The 16,079-nt window shown below is 45.6% G+C and overlaps 1 protein-coding gene across 1 annotated transcript in view; it reads right to left on the bottom strand.

Annotated features, from left to right (window-relative positions):
• Positions 1-532: 532 nt before the first annotated feature.
• Positions 533-16,079, bottom strand: part of LOC137532709 (sodium/potassium-transporting ATPase subunit alpha-2) — a 138,509-nt gene continuing 122,962 nt past the window's right edge. The window contains exons 22-23 of the mRNA XM_068253540.1: positions 14,416-14,507; positions 533-1,765 (exon numbers count right to left, since the gene is read on the bottom strand). Of these exons, the coding sequence (XP_068109641.1) occupies positions 1,737-1,765; positions 14,416-14,507 (121 nt within the window). The 3' untranslated portion in view covers positions 533-1,736. The remainder of the gene's footprint in view (positions 1,766-14,415; positions 14,508-16,079) is intronic.

Raw genomic sequence — 16,079 nt, 5'->3', positions numbered from 1 at the left:
AGGTCTATTGCAATCCATTTCTCTTCTGTCTGTGCTCAAAATACCGATCATCAGAACTGAAGGGAATTCTTTCTAAAAGCAGATGTGCTAATTTTTTTTTTATTGTATCCCCCATTTTATTTGCCTCCCCTGTAGTGCCCCCACAGAGTCCCACTAATTTTAGTGCGCACAAATTTAATACCCCCATTATGGTAATCAGTAACTGCACCCTACATGCTGGGAGGGGGCCTTACAAACGGTTGGCAACTCTACCTTGGAGCAGGGAGGGAAATGAAGCAACTGTCAAACTAGCCTGCATATCCAGAGCAGTGCTGGTGTACATGTACAGGCTGTTTCCGGTGAAAGGTGTCTGGAAACTCTGGCTACCAAGTCAGTAATGGATTATAATTGCATTCGATCAGGGGGCAATTTGGGGTTGAGTTGGTGTATTTAAGTTACAAGTTCACTTATCCTTTAAATAAAGGCTGCAAAGGCACAACAAATCTATACATAACTCAAATAGACAAAACCATTGAAAGGACACAAAGAACAGTGTGATCAATTCATTTTTATAAACATAGATGTTATATAAAGTAGAAGGTTATGCAGGTCTGGAGTCTCGAAAACAAAAAAATAAAAAAAAATCAGATAAAGCGCTACTTGTATCACACAGAAGAAACAGTCAAAAGTCACACCAGTCCATCATTGTTAGTTGTGCAGAAGTGGATGTAGAACCATTAAAAACAGAAGAGCAGCCATTTTTGGCATATAAATATTGGCCTGGCCTGCCAGTTCTCAGAAACTACATACAAAACAGATGACTTTATTACATGGAATGACTGCATTCTCAAAATATAGGTTTAAACTCTCAAAATGAATGTTGTTTGTGAGCAGTTACAGAGGACTTCAGCCACAATAATTATATAGTCTATAACTCAGTCAAAGGGTACATTTACATGAATATTAGGTGTCAGCTTCACTCCTCAGTCTGCCTGCTGAATGTTACCTTTCCCTGGATGATGCTGTACATGAAGCAAACTGCATACAGTATATACCATTGTTGCAGTGTTTCATGTTGTTGATTATTGCCAGTACAAATACATATCAAGTATTTCAGCTACTCATCAGCCACCAGGAACAGTTCTTTGAGAAGGTAACAAAGAAGTAGCACCTGCAACCCTGCTTATATAAAGGCATATTGATGCAAATACTTCCCTTGACTGAATGATAATGACTAATGCTTTCTTTATAATAGATACACTTTAGGAGAACTTACAAGTTCTTGGGTGGTTTCCGCCTAGATTTCTCAGAGAGGTGTATTAGCCACAGAATCATCAGATTGTCTGCACTGCTATAGCATTCGCAAGATGCTTTTATGCCTCTGATTGAGCCCTATTTGCAGCAGTTTTATGTACGATTTAACATTCATGCAATATCGACAGACACTACGTATCTTCCCGTGTGTGGGAAAAATCTTGTAGTCCAAGTTCAAAACTGTCTGTAGAAACAGCATTTTTCTGAAAAAGTGGAATGAGCCAATGCCTTTGTTAAGGTCTAATTGTATAAATAACCAATTGCAACTGCTATGGATGGTCTTTCTGTAGAATGGTCATCTCTGAAGTGTCTTCCCAGCTTACATTAATTAAAAAAAAATCGGATTAACTAATGGACAGGATATTTGAGCATCTTTCAGTCCTTTTCTATAGATAATGAATACGGTGAAGCTACAGCATAGTTCCTTCCGGCTTGACAAGTCTTTAATAGTATGACTCTTTCTCAACCCACCCTGGAAGAGAAAGGATGACAAAAATCAGGTATCAGATGAGAACACATTACAACAAATATTCCAGTAGGGGAGAGAAAAGAGGGGGTGGGCAGGCACTCAGACCACATCAAAAACAGCGCAGGCACTTAAAACCTATTAATGTTGCCTTTCAATATGCTGAGTGTGCTCAAAGCAACTGAGGATCAGTGATGCATAAATGTAGGAAAGAGGAAACAGCTTGCTTGTTGCCTCTGTATAAGCCCCTTATCGAGGAGTACAGGATATAGTTTTGGGCACCTCACTATAGCAAGGACATTGACATATCTGAACAGGTACAACAATAGGCAACTAAACTGGATGAATGCAATGTACTCATAACTCATACAAACAAGAACTACTAGTACTGTATTTTCTGCCGTATAAGATGCTCCAGAATATAAGACGCACCTAGGTTTAGAGGGCAAAAACCAGGGGAAAAAAAGATACCTAACCTGGTGCGTCAGGAATGTCTTGTACATGTTATCCCCCAAATGGTGTTCTCCTGTAAGCCTCATGTTTACCCATGTGTCCTCCTGTGTGCCCCATGTCTCCCCCATGTGTCCTCCTGTGTGCCCCATGTCTCCCCATGTGTCCTGCTGTGTGTGCCATATGTCCTTCTGTGTGCCTGTTGTGTCCTCCTGTGTGCCCCATGTCTCCCCCATGTGTCCTCCTGTGTGCCCTATGTCTCCCCATGTGTCCTCCTGTGTGTGCCATGTGTCCTCCTGTGTGTGCCATGTGTCCTCCTGTGTGCCCCATGTCTCCCCCATGTGTCCTGTTTGCCCCATGTCTCCCCATGTGTCCTCCTGTGTGCCCTATGTCTCCCCATGTGTCCTCCTGTGTGCCCCATGTGTCTTCCTGTGTACCCCATGTCTCCTCCTTTGTGCCTCATGTGTCCTTCTGTGTCCCCATGTGTCCTTCTTTGTGCCCCATGTGTCCTTCTGTGTTCCCCATGTCTCCCTCCTGTGTGCCCCATGTCTCCCTCATGTGTCCCTTTGTGTCCCCCCGCGTGCCTCCGCTCCCCCTGCATGCCTCTGCTATCCCCGTCCAATCTGCTTGCGCCCCCCGTATGTGCAGCATCTCCTCATGCCCCCCCACATGCCTCTGCTCCCCCCGCATGCCTCCGCTATCCCCCTCTAATGTCCTGGCCTTCGCTATCCCCCTCTAATGTCCTGCCCCCCCCCCCCCCTTGTCTGCAGTGGCAGCGGCTTACCCGATACATGCCACCATGAAGAATGCACCTGGCTACTTTATACACTTCGTGGCGCGGTTACTGATGACGCAATCAGTACAAGCCACTCACAAGTGTATGGAGTAGTCTGGTGTGTGCAGTCTTTGCAGCGGTGTGTATTAACCACTTCACGACCGCCCCCAGCCGATGGGCGGCGGCAAAGTCCGGGCCCAAACGACCGCAATACGCCCATCGGCGGGGGCGGCTGCGGGAGTGGTTATGCGGCGATCGCGTCATTCGTGACGCGATCAGCCGCCGGGGACTGGCTCCGCCCACCGCTCGTAGTAACCCGCCGGCCGTTCGGAAGCGCCGGCGGGTTACTAGCACCCGGATCGCCGCACTTACATTGTATAATAGGCTTTGTAATGTATACAAAGCCTATTATACTGGCTGCCTCCTTCCCTGGTGGTCCCAGTGTCCGAGGGACCACCAGGGCAGGCTGCAGCCACCCTAGTCTGCACCCAAGCACACTGATTTCCCTCCCCCTGCCCCCTGATCGCCCACAGCACCCCTCAGACCCCCCCCCTGCCCACCCCCCAGACCACTGTTTGCACCCAGTCACCCCCCTAATCACCCATCAATCACTCCCTGTCACTATCTGTCAACGCTATTTTTTTTTTATCCCCCCCCCCTGCCCACTGCCCCCTCCTGATCACCCCCCCACCCCTCAGATTCTCCCCAGACCCCCCCCCAGACCCCTCCCCCCGTGTACTGTATGCATCTATCCCCCCTGATCACCTGTCAATCACCTGTCAATCACCCGTCAATCACCCGTCAATCACCAGTCAATCACCCCCTGTCTCTGCCACCCATCAATCAGCCCCTAACCTGCCCCTTGCGGGCAATCTGATCACCCACCCACACCAATAGATCGCCCGCAGATCCGACGTCCGATCACCTCCCAAATCCATTGTTTACATCTATTCTCTCCTCTAAACACCCACTAATTACCCATCAATCACCTATCAATCACCCCCTATCACCACCTGTCACTGTTACCCATCAGATTAGACCCTAATCTACCCCTTGCGGGCACCCAATCACCCGCCCACACGCTCAGATTGCCCTCAGACCCCCCTTTATCAATTCGCCAGTGCAATATTTACATCTGTTATTCCCTGTAATAACCCACTGATCACCTGTCAATCACCTATCAATCACCCCCTGTCACTGCCACCCATCAATCACCCCCTGTCACTGCCACCCATCAATCAGCCCCTAACCTGCCCCTTGCGGGCAATCTGATCACCCACCCACACCAATAGATCGCCCGCAGATCCGACATCAGATCACCTCCCAAATCCATTGTTTACATCTAATCTCTCCTCTAAACACCCACTAATTACCCATCAATCACCTATCAATCACCACCTGTCACTGTTACCCATCAGATTAGACCCTAATCTACCCCTTGTGGGCACCCAATCACCCGCCCACACGCTCAGATTGCCCTCAGACCCCCCTTTATCAATTCGCCAGTGCAATATTTACATCTGTTATTCCCTGTAATAACCCACTGATCACCTGTCAATCACCTATCAATCACCCCCTGTCACTGCCACCCATCAATCACCCCCTGTCACTGCCACCCATCAATCAGCCCCTAACCTGCCCCTTGCGGGCAATCTGATCACCCACCCACACCAATAGATCGCCCGCAGATCCGACATCAGATCACCTCCCAAATCCATTGTTTACATCTATTCTCTCCTCTAAACACCCACTAATTACCCATCAATCACCTATCAATTACCCCCTATCACCACCTGTCACTGTTACCCATCAGATTAGACCCTAATCTACCCCTTGCGGGCACCCAATCACCCGCCCACACGCTCAGATTGCCCTCAGACCCCCCTTTATCAATTCGCCAGTGCAATATTTACATCTGTTATTCCCTGTAATAACCCACTGATCACCTGTCAATCACCTATCAATCACCCCCTGTCACTGCCACCCATCAATCACCCCCTGTCACTGCCACCCATCAATCAGCCCCTAACCTGCCCCTTGCGGGCAATCTGATCACCCACCCACACCAATAGATCGCCCGCAGATCCGACATCAGATCACCTCCCAAGTGCAGTGTTTACATCTCTTCTCTCTTCTAAACACCCACTAATTACCCATCAATCACCCCCTATCACCACCTGTCACGGTTACCCATCAGATTAGACCCTAATCTGCCCCTTGCGGGCACCCAATCACCCGCCCACACCTCAGAACGTCCTCAGACCCCAGCCCTGATCACCTCGCTAGTGCATTGCTTGCATCTATTTCCCCCCTCTAATCACACCTTGAGACACCCATCAATCACCTCCTGTCACCCCCTAGCACACCTACCCATCAGATCAGGCCCTAATTTGCCCCGTGTGGGCTCCTGATCACTCGGCCAAACCCTCAGGTCCCCCTCAGACCCCCTTCCGATCACCTCCCCAGTGCATTGATTGCATCTATTTTCCCCTCTAACCGCCCCCTGAGACACCCATCAATCACCTCCTGTCACCCCCTAGCACTCCTATCCATCAGATCAGGCCCAAAACATCCTGTCATCTAAGAGGCCACCCTGCTTATGACCGGTTCCACAAAATTTGCCCCCTCATAGACCACCTGTCATCAAAATTTGCAGATGCTTATACCCCTGATCAGTCATTTTGAGAAATTTGGTTTCCAGACTACTCACAGTTTTGGGCCTGTAAAATGCCAGGGCAGTATAGGAACCCCACAAGTGACCCCATTTTAGAAAGAAGACACCCCAAGGTATTCTGTTAGGTGTATGATGAGTTCATAGAAGATTTTATTTTTTGTCACAAGTTAGCGGAAATTGATATGTATTGTTTTTTTTTTCACAAAGTGTCATTTTCCGCTAACTTGTGACAAAAAAAAAATCTTCTATGAACTCACCATACTCCTAACAGAATACCTTGGGGTGTCTTCTTTCTAAAATGGGGTCACTTGTGGGGTTCCTATACTGCCCTGGCATTTAAGGGGCCCTAAACCGTGAGCAGTAGTCTAGAATCCAAAGGCCTCAAAATGACCTGTGAATAGGACGTTAGGCCCCTTAGCGCACCTAGGTTGCAAAAAAGTGTCACACATGTGGTATCGCCGTACTCAGAAGAAGTAGTATATTGTGTTTTGGGGTGTATTTTTACACATACCCATGCTGGGTGGGAGAAATCTCTCTGTAAAAGGACAATTGTGTGTAAAAAAAAATCAAACAATTGTCATTTACAGAGATATTTCTCCCACCCAGCATGGGTATGTGTAAAAATACACCCCAAAACACATTATACTACTTCTCCTGAGTACGGCGGTACCACATGTGTGGCACTTTTTTGCACCCTAAGTGCGCTAAGAGGCCCAAAGTCCAATGAGTACCTTTAGGATTTCACAGGTCATTTTGCGACATTTGGTTTCAAGACTACTCCTCACGGTTTAGGGCCCCTAAAATGCCAGGGCAGTATAGGAACCCCACAAATGACCCCATTTTAGAAAGAAGACACCCCAAGGTATTCCGTTAGGAGTATGGTGAGTTCATAGAAGATTTTATTTTTTGTCATAAGTTAGCGGAAAATGACACTTTGTGAAAAAAAACAATTAAAATCAATTTCCGCTAACTTGTGACAAAAAAAAAAAATCTTCTATGAACTCACCATCCTCCTAACGGAATACCTTGGGGTGTCTTCTTTCTAAAATGGGGTAATTTGTGGGGTTCCTATACTGTCCTGGCATTTTAGGGGCCCTAAACCGCGAGGAGTAGTCTTGAAACGAAATTTCTCAAAATGACCTGTGAAATCCTAAAGGTACTCATTGAACTTTGGGCCCCTTAGCGCAGTTAGGGTGCAAAAAAGTGCCACACATGTGGTATCGCCGTACTCAGGAGAAGTAGTATAATGTGTTTTGGGGTGTATTTTTCCACATACCCATGCTGAGTCGCAGAAATATCTCTATAAATAGACAATTGTGTGTAAAAAAAATAAAACAATTGTCATTTATGGAGATATTTCTCCCACCCAGCATGGGTATGTGTAAAAATACACCCCAAAACACATTATACTACTTCTCCTGAGTACGGCAATACCACATGTGTGGCACTTTTTTGCAGCCTAACTGCGCTAAGGGGCCAAAAGTCCAATGAGCATCTTTAGGCTTTACAGGGGTGCTTACAATTAGGCACCCCCCAAAATGCCAGGACAGTGAACACACCCCACAAATGACCCCATTTTGGAAAGTAGACACTTCAAGGTATTCAGAGAGGAGCATAGTGAGTCCGTGGCAGATTTCATTTTTTTTTGTTGCAAGTTAGAAGAAATGGAAACTTTTTTTCTTTCTTTTTTTTGTCAGAAAGTGTCATTTTCCGCTAACTTGTGACAAAAAATAAAATCTTCTATGAACTCACCATGCCTCTCACTGAATACTTTGGGATGTCTTCTTTCCAAAATGGGGTCATTTGGGGGGTATTTGTACTATCCTGGAATTTTAGCCCCTCATGAAACCTGACAGGTGCGCAGAAAAGTCAGAGATGCTTGAAAATGGGAAAATTCACTTTTGGCACCATAGTTTGTAAACGCTATAACTTTTACCCAAACCAATAAATATACACTGAATGGGGTTTTTTTTAATCAAAAACATGTTTGTCCACATTTTTCGCGCTGCATGTATACAGAAATTTTACTTTATTTGAAAAATGTCAGCACAGAAAGTTAAAAAAATCATTTTTTTGCCAAAATTCATGTCTTTTTTGATGAATATAATAAAAAGTAAAACTCGCAGGAGCAATCAAATAGCATCAAAAGAAAGCTGTATTAGTGACAAGAAAAGGAGGTAAAATTCATTTAGGTGGTAGGTTGTATGACCGAGCATTAAACCGTGAAAGCTGCAGTGGTCTGAATGGAGAAAAAGGCTCTGGTCCTTAAGGGGCGAAAAGACTGTGGTCCTCAAGTGGTTAAGTAAGTCGCTGCAGATAAGGAGGGAGGCCAGGACATTAGAGTAGCATAGTAAAGGCCAGGACATTAGTGGGGGATAGCGGAGGCATGCGGGGGAAGAGGAAGCATGCGGGGGGGACGGACACAAGAGGAGACGCTGCACACATGGGGGGGGGCGCAAGCAGTTTACAGGAGAATAGCAGAGGCATGCGGAGGGAGTGGAGGCACAGGCAGGCAATCCACAACATGGCGGCAGGTTACAGTTCGTATCTGCAAGCATTTGTAAGTTGGGGTTTCCCTGCCTTTGCCGTATAAGATGCAGGGAAATTTTCCCGATTTTTTTTTGGGAGAAAAAGTGCATCTCACACAGTGGAAATTTTGTAATGTATTAAAGGGACCTTGAGCAGCATGCTAAAATGGTCAAATTTAACTTACCTGGGACTGCCTCCAGCCCCTCATAGTCGGTGAGGTCCCTCTGGCTCCCTCCATTCCCCTGCCGGCGGCTCCGATAGACTGGCAACTTCAGCCAAAGTCATGCACAACTGCACATGTGCACCACCGCTGTCTCGCTCACGCGCTCGTCACTGTAAGTGTACTGCTGACACAAAGTACAGTTACAGCGGCAGGCGCTCAAGCGAGACGGTGCGCGGAAGGGGCCGTGCATGTGCAGTTGCGTACAACTTTGGCTGAAGTCGCCACTCTAATGGTGCTGCCATGGGCAGAATGGAGGAAGCCCCAGGTAAGTTCTTTTGCCCATTTTAGCGTCCTGCGCAGAGTCCCTTTGAAAGGAACCTAAAAGCCTAAACTAATAGCCGAAATAGAAATGTCCATTGTTTAAATATAAGGTATTTGCTATTCAGCTTTACAAAAGTAAGAATGAATGCTGGTACAACACTTCTGCTCAGGAAGTGAATATGCAAATCAATCCTTTATTTCCGTTAAAAGCCAATCACACAGCCAAAACTACTGCTTTGAAGTATTTTTATAGTTTCTCCATATTAGAGAACCATACCAATCCAACTTGCAGACAGCTGCTTCAAGCTTTTGGCCTTCATCAGTGCAAGCTATAGCTCCTTTAACTCCATTACAATGTCCTAGTGGTTCTAGTTTTCCATGAATTAACTGGCTACTCCATAAAATCCCTATATATCAAGTCCTTCCCATACACCCACATGGATTCATGACTTGTTTTGATGAAAGCTGAACTGCTTTGACTCTATAAAGTAAATAGTCTATAGGCATACTGCACACCAGTGGCTCTAGATCTGTGTTTAGCTGTTCAGGCCAGGGATATGAAGATTTCTATATTCACTCACTAAGCAAAAGTAATGCACCATGGGAGCTCCTTCTTGCTTATGTAAAACTAAATAATTACACCTACTTTCTGCTTTAAGAAGGAAAATGTTTATTTAGCATAAATTAATTGGAGTTGAAGATTAAAAAAGTTGCAAGATTTTATTTACCAAGAAAGGATAGACAAATGGCTTATTTAGCAGGGCTGTGGAGTCGGAGTCGTGGAGTCGGAGCAATTTTGGGTGCCTGGAGTCGGAGTCGGAAAAAAATGCACCGACTCCGACTCCTAATGAATTTGTAACTGTAATTAAAATAGAAAATATGATAAAATGTTCTATTTCTCAGATAATAGTCAATAAAAATAATGTATATATACAGTATATATACAGTAATAGCTGTGCTTAGTCCACAAAAATGAAATAAACCAATCAAAATTAGTTACTTGTGCTGCTTCAATAAAGCAGTCCCCGTATTTTTAAAGTCAGATATACATATCTGATTGTGACTGTACAGTATATATGATGTGTACACAGGAATCTCTTATACTGTATATACGAAATAACATCTATGCTGTAAGTATAAAGCCTGATGTGTAGCCGTGTCACTAATAGAGATGGTCAATGAGATGGAAATAATTCTGCATTGATGCTGGTTTATGCAAATATATGCACTCTTTTTGCTCATGAAATCAAATAATTTGATATGTTGTTAAAATTTGGTTTGGTGACTACAAATTAAAGGGTACCTGAGACGGATGAAAAGAAAAGTGTTATACATACCTGGGGCTTCTTCCAACCCTCTTCAGGCTAATCAGTCCCTCGCTGTCCTCCTCCGCCACCTGGATCTTCTGCTATGAGTCCTGGTAATTCAGCCAGTCAGAGCAGTCTGGCTACATGCCGCTTCCACAGCCAGGATCATTCTGCACCTGCGCAATAGTGCTGCACAGGTGTAGTACGCTCCCGGCGGTGGAGTGTGTGCATGCGCACTACACCAGACTGGCTCAAGTACCTGGACTCATAGCAGAAGATCCAGGTGGCGGAGGAGGACAACGAGGGTCTGATTAGCCTGAAGGGGTCTGGAGGAAGCACCAGGTATGTATAAAACTTTAATTTCATCTGTCTCAGGTTTATTTTGTTACAAAGTAGTACTATACTCTACATATGCACTCCCCACAGAGCTGCACGGAATCCACTGAGAATGTTGTGCACATTAAACACAGAGGTGTTGTCTGTCACCCATAAACCTTGTTCAGATTGTACATGAAGAATGTGTAATAGAGGAAGAATCTCCTCATTCCCCTTCAGAGTACCTGCACATCACTGTTACATGTACCCACAGTCACATTGCCTAGGGCCTGATAGATGTTCTTTGTTCCGGCCTGTACCTTTTACAAGTACTCTTACCAAGGACTAGTTTTAGTCTAAAGGGAATAAATATAGCAGTTTACATAGCCTTCTCACTTCAGTTGTCTTGTAAAATTCCTAAACGTTGGCAGTTAAGAGACAAATTTCACGTTGCATACTGTTAATCAACAAAATTGTAATATGCAAATTAGAGGAGTCGGTGGAATCCTAAACTGAGGAGTCGGTGTCGGTCGATTTTTGGACCGACTCCACAGCCCTGTTATTTAGCACATAAAAGAGACATAAGCTTTGTAGACATGCTAGAAAAACTCTGGCCAAAGTAGCCTTTTGAAAACCCATATCTTTAAATGATAGCAATGAGCTAGCGCACTGGTCACCTCCTCACCCCACTAGTCAGAAGCCTCTGCATCATGCACTTCCCCTTTAGCCTGCCCTTCCTCCACTTCCTGCATGGCTGTAGCCATATGCGGTACTCTGATACACAGAACTGTCGCCCGTAGAGATCAAGTTCTGATGGGTGACAGTTATTGAAAGTGTATATGTAGCTTTAGAGGATGCCTAATTAACATGTATAAAAATGTTCAAGGACAATATGAAATCTAGACAAATATATATATATATATATATATATATATATATATATATATATTACTTATGTCAGTACAAAGGACAAGAGTACATGAACCACACATGCAGAAACAATTTTACTACCTGTTTATAAAAGGTTTAAAATGTGAAATCTCACATCTCTTTCCACATAAGTAGTTATAGCAAATTTAATATTTGCATTTAAAAGAGGATCAGATGCTTTCAGCGCTTTGAAGGGCCACAGCTACTGTATATTTACTAGGTAGTGGAAGGCGGTACTTTGATCCAGTCAAGGAGATAATTTGTTGCAGGTTTACAGGGGCAGACACAAACAACCGCAAACAACCGCAATCGGAACATTAAATTAGCAGCTTCTAATTCATTATCCTTCCACCAAACTTTCTAGGGGTAGTCCGCAATTTTTGCCACCGATAATGTCAGTTTTTGATAAATCCAGACCAGGTTTGCTGAATGATTTCCCAGCCAGCTCCCAGTTTAGGGCTCACCACTAAATGCTAAAATTAGAACTGTTTCAAAAAAACAACTTGGAATAGTTAACAAAAACAGTGCAAGGAAAATTGGTGCAAAACAGGTGTGAGGGTGGAGCAGTAGCTCAGAGTGACCAATCAAAATGCTTGATCTAGACATCTGTTCCAATTTTGCTCAAAACACAAACATTATTTTCTGTGGGCTGGTTCTGATATATCTGCTGCACTGTTTGATAAAAGGAGTGCCACCTAGAGGCAAGGCTAAGAATTTAGGGGCAGCGCAGCTTAAAGGGACTCCGAGCAGTGCAGAAACTATGGAAAGATGCACATCATTTTAAAGCTCTCTTTCTCCTCTTTCCAATGATATATAAACCATTGTATTACACAGGGCGACTTTTTCTCAAAGTCAGCAGCTGCATTCTGCTGAATGGAGCTGCTGACACTGGGGAAAGTGTCGTCCTGTGTAATACAAGTAACTATGGAAAGATGGATATCATTTTAAAGCTCTCGTTCTCCTCTTTCTGGCGACACCTAAATCGTCGCCCTACACCTTTTAGTTTTCCCTATTTTCGCGATTGAAATCGTGGCCGCGGCAATCTCAATCGCGAAAATAGCGAAAACTAAAAGGCGTAGGGCGGTGGTTTGTATATCATTGGAAAGAGGAGAAAGAAAGCTTTAAAATGATGTGCATCTTTCCATAGTTTCTGCACTGCTCGGAGTCCCTTTAACCACTTGCCGACCAATGGATTTTTCACTGATCGGTGCTGCGGGGGCTCTACAGCCCGCAGCACCGATCAGGAGTGCAGCAGGGCGATCAGACTACCCCCCTTTTTTCCCCACTAGGGGGATGTCCTGCTGGGGGGGTCTGATCGCCGCCGGCCATCTGCGTTTTGCGGGGGGGGGGCTTCTCAAAGCCCCCCTCCGCAGCCATTTCCGCCCTCTTCCTCCTTACCTCCCTCCCTCCCTCTCTCCGTAATGCGCAGGACGGAGTTCCGTCCTGCGCATTGAAGGATAGGCTTCAGCCTATCATATGCCGGCGATCCCCGGCCAATCAGAGGCCGGGGATCGCCGATCTGCCTTACGGCGCTGCTGCGCAGCAGCGCCGTATTATGTGAACAGCGGGGATTTCTTACCCGCCTGTTTACATTTTGCCGGAGAGCTGCGATCGGCGGCTCTCCGGCTGTTCACGGAGACACCCTCCGTGAACTGACATGGAAAGGCCGCTCGATCGAGCGGCCGTTTCCATGGTAACCCACAGACGACCAGTTTACGCCAATCGGCGTTAGCTGGTCGTCAAGAGGTTAAAGCGATATTGTCACCATAAAAATCAAATTTCAACAGCAACTGCTCTGAGTGTATTAAGTGATAAAGATGCTAATCCTGCATTCAAAACTTTTTTCTGCTCTTATGGTTTGGAGTTATTACATACTATAGGAGCACTGGCCCTAGTGCCAAACAGTGCCAAAAAGTTGAATGCTGGGAGATCTTTTGAATGCTGGGAGTTCTTTTTATCTATAATATATTCCTCCTCTTCCATTTATTTCCCTGCCTAGCTGATCACTTGTGTTTACAAGCAAGGCTGAGGTGACTCAGTGATTGGATGTGTAAATAAAAAAAGACTCTGGGAGGAGGGCAGCTAATGAATACACAATGAGCAAGAGAAGGGAGGGGGGAAACAAGAGTCAGGGAGAATATGATGTCAGCATTAGCTTGGCAAGATGTCCACTGCCTAGAAAAGGATTTTCTGCTTTTCCTTTATAAAGTTCACAGGAATCATTACGTGGATAGCACAATACATCTGTTATGTAAGTAGAGGTAGTATTTATCTACTTATATATGTGGTTTTTATTTCTAGGTAAGCATGGGTGTCACTTGTTCTTTAATGAGAGGAGCGCTAACTTACTTGCGCTCCTTCTAAGTAACGGATGCTTCACTGAACCCACCCTGAGCCCTGGGCTGTCTATTGCACCCTGGTTGCATTCTGCGCATGCACAGTAAGCATAATTCGCTACGGCGCATGTGCAGAACGCCCCCAGCACCGGGAGCACGACCAGGGTGCGCGCTGCTCGGGGCTGCACGTGCGCAGTAGCCAATGACAGCTCAGCTTTGCGGGGGTCGCTGCCGCTGCCCTGAGGGAGCCAGGGGGACGTTGTGGGCACAGTAGGAGTCCAGGGGGCTGGAAGAGGCCCCAGGTAAGTTAAAATCTGTTTTCTTTCTTGACTTAAAGAGGTGTGTTTAAAGAATGTTATCTGCATACAGAGGCTGGATTTGCCTATACAGCCCAGTCTCTGTTGCTATCCCAAACCCCACTAAGGTCTCCCTGCACTCTGCAATCCCTCATAAATCACAGCCGTGCTGTGAGGCTGTGTTTACATCTGTAGTGTCAGTCTCAGCTGCTCCCCCGCCTCCTGCATAGCTCCGGCCCCTGCCCCCGTCCCTTCCCTCCAATCAGCAGGGAGGGAAGGGATGCAGGCGGGGACTGGAGTTCTGCAGGAGGCGGGGAGAGCAGCAGACTGACACTATAGAGATAAACACAGCCAGCTCTGACAAGCTGTTTGTCAGCAGCGTGGCTGTGATTTATGAGGGATTGCAGAGTGCAGGGGGACCTTAGGGGGGTTTGGGATAGCAACAGAGGCTGGGCTGTATAGGCAGATCCAGCCTCTGTATGCAGATAATATTCTTCAAACCCACCTCGGGTTCTCTTTAAGATTCCCTTTAATGAATCAACCCCTTAGTCACTACTTACCTCCAGGGTCACGGCGAAGGATGAATTTGCGCACTTCATCATATACAAAGATGAGTAAACTGTAGGGGAAGGCACAGAACCACCAGGTCACCCTGCGGAGAAAAAATGTACAGAAATAAACAAGCTGGAACCATTAAAATAAGTTTCAATATACTGTACAAGAAAAAAATTGGTAGTTCATTAATTGCCCCAGAGTTGGTTTGAGGGCAGGTTTTAAATGAAGTCAGCAAAGCATAATGCACCATGCATCCCTCCGTGAAACAAGTCTTGGCTACCAATAAATTATAAGGCCATGCTGCATGGGACAAATTAGTTACCACTACTAATAGCTGTGATTAGACCTAAACAGATTGTAATGGACTCATAAATTATAGCAGCTAGTCATTAGAAATAGCAATTAGTTACACCAGCTACATGAGGTGATTAGTTTCAGTTGTGCATGTCACATGGCCCTTGTTCACCCTAAAAGAGATATAATGGTACAGTTAGTCTGATTTGTCAAACACTAAATAGAAACTGGTAGAATCACACCAAACCTTCATCCTTTCACCTGTGAAAGAAGGATTGTACTCTGAAAGCTAAAATTTCAGTAACCACTCTTAAGGTATGTACACATGCACTACTGTAATGAACGACGGGTCTGTCAGACCCTCCCGCTGGGTGGGCGTTCTGCCAACAGTAGAGCGTGTGTACAGTCTGTCGGCAGACTGATAAGGCTGCTTCTGAACGATCCACTCAGCGGATCGTTCAGAAACAGCCTTATCAGTCTTACTGATAGAGTTAGGGCTGCTTCAGACCGACGCTTGCGGAGTGTTTACCGCAAGCGTTCGGAACGTCGCGGTAAATGCTCCCATTCAACGCGGCGTTCGGGTCTCGATTTTCGCGAGCGTTCGGGCTGCCCCTGGAAACTACATGTTGCTTCCAGGGAGCGGCCAACCGCGATGGCTAATGTTCCCCTAGGGGAAGAAAAAAACGCGACCGCATCACGACGCGACCGAAGGCTACTGAAAGCCTGACTGCGCAGCCACCGCAACGCCCCCAGACGCGACGACACGCAGACATCCGTCTGAACCAGCCCTAAAGCCTGAGTGAAGACACAGGCAGAGAGCATCAGCCAGCAATGATTACATTTTCCAATTAACCACATATAAGCAAGCTTCGACTGCTCTCGACAGTGAAAGTAAATAAACCAAAATCTTAGTTTTAGGAGATTAATCTCACTTTAAATCCAAGTCATGGTAAACAAGGTTTCTAGGAAAAGGGATTAATGTGGAACTCCAACCAAAACATAATTATGCACAATTGTGCATGCACATGCAAGTTCTCACATATTAATGCAAACGTATGTCTGCCCCCACATCTAACAAAGGCTTATACCTCAACACATGCACCTATTCAAGTCCCCATGTCTGAGGCCACGTATTGCTGCATAGTTACATACTTACATAGTTATTTGGGTTGAAAAAAAGATAAACGTCCATCGAGTTCAACCAGAAAAAAAGTACAACACCAGCCTGCTCCCTCACATATCCCTGTTGATCCAGAGGAAGGCAAAAAACCCTTACAAGGCATGGTCCAATTAGCCCCAAAAGGAACAAAAATCCTTCCCGACTCATGATGGCAATCAGATAAAATCCCTGGATCAACACCACAGGGCATTACCT

This window comes from Hyperolius riggenbachi, chromosome 9, assembly GCF_040937935.1.
Source record: "Hyperolius riggenbachi isolate aHypRig1 chromosome 9, aHypRig1.pri, whole genome shotgun sequence".
In the NCBI taxonomy this organism is placed as follows: Eukaryota; Metazoa; Chordata; class Amphibia; order Anura; family Hyperoliidae; genus Hyperolius; species Hyperolius riggenbachi.
The sequence above is the reverse complement of the archived record's forward strand: the minus strand, read 5'-3'. Positions and strand labels throughout refer to the sequence as shown.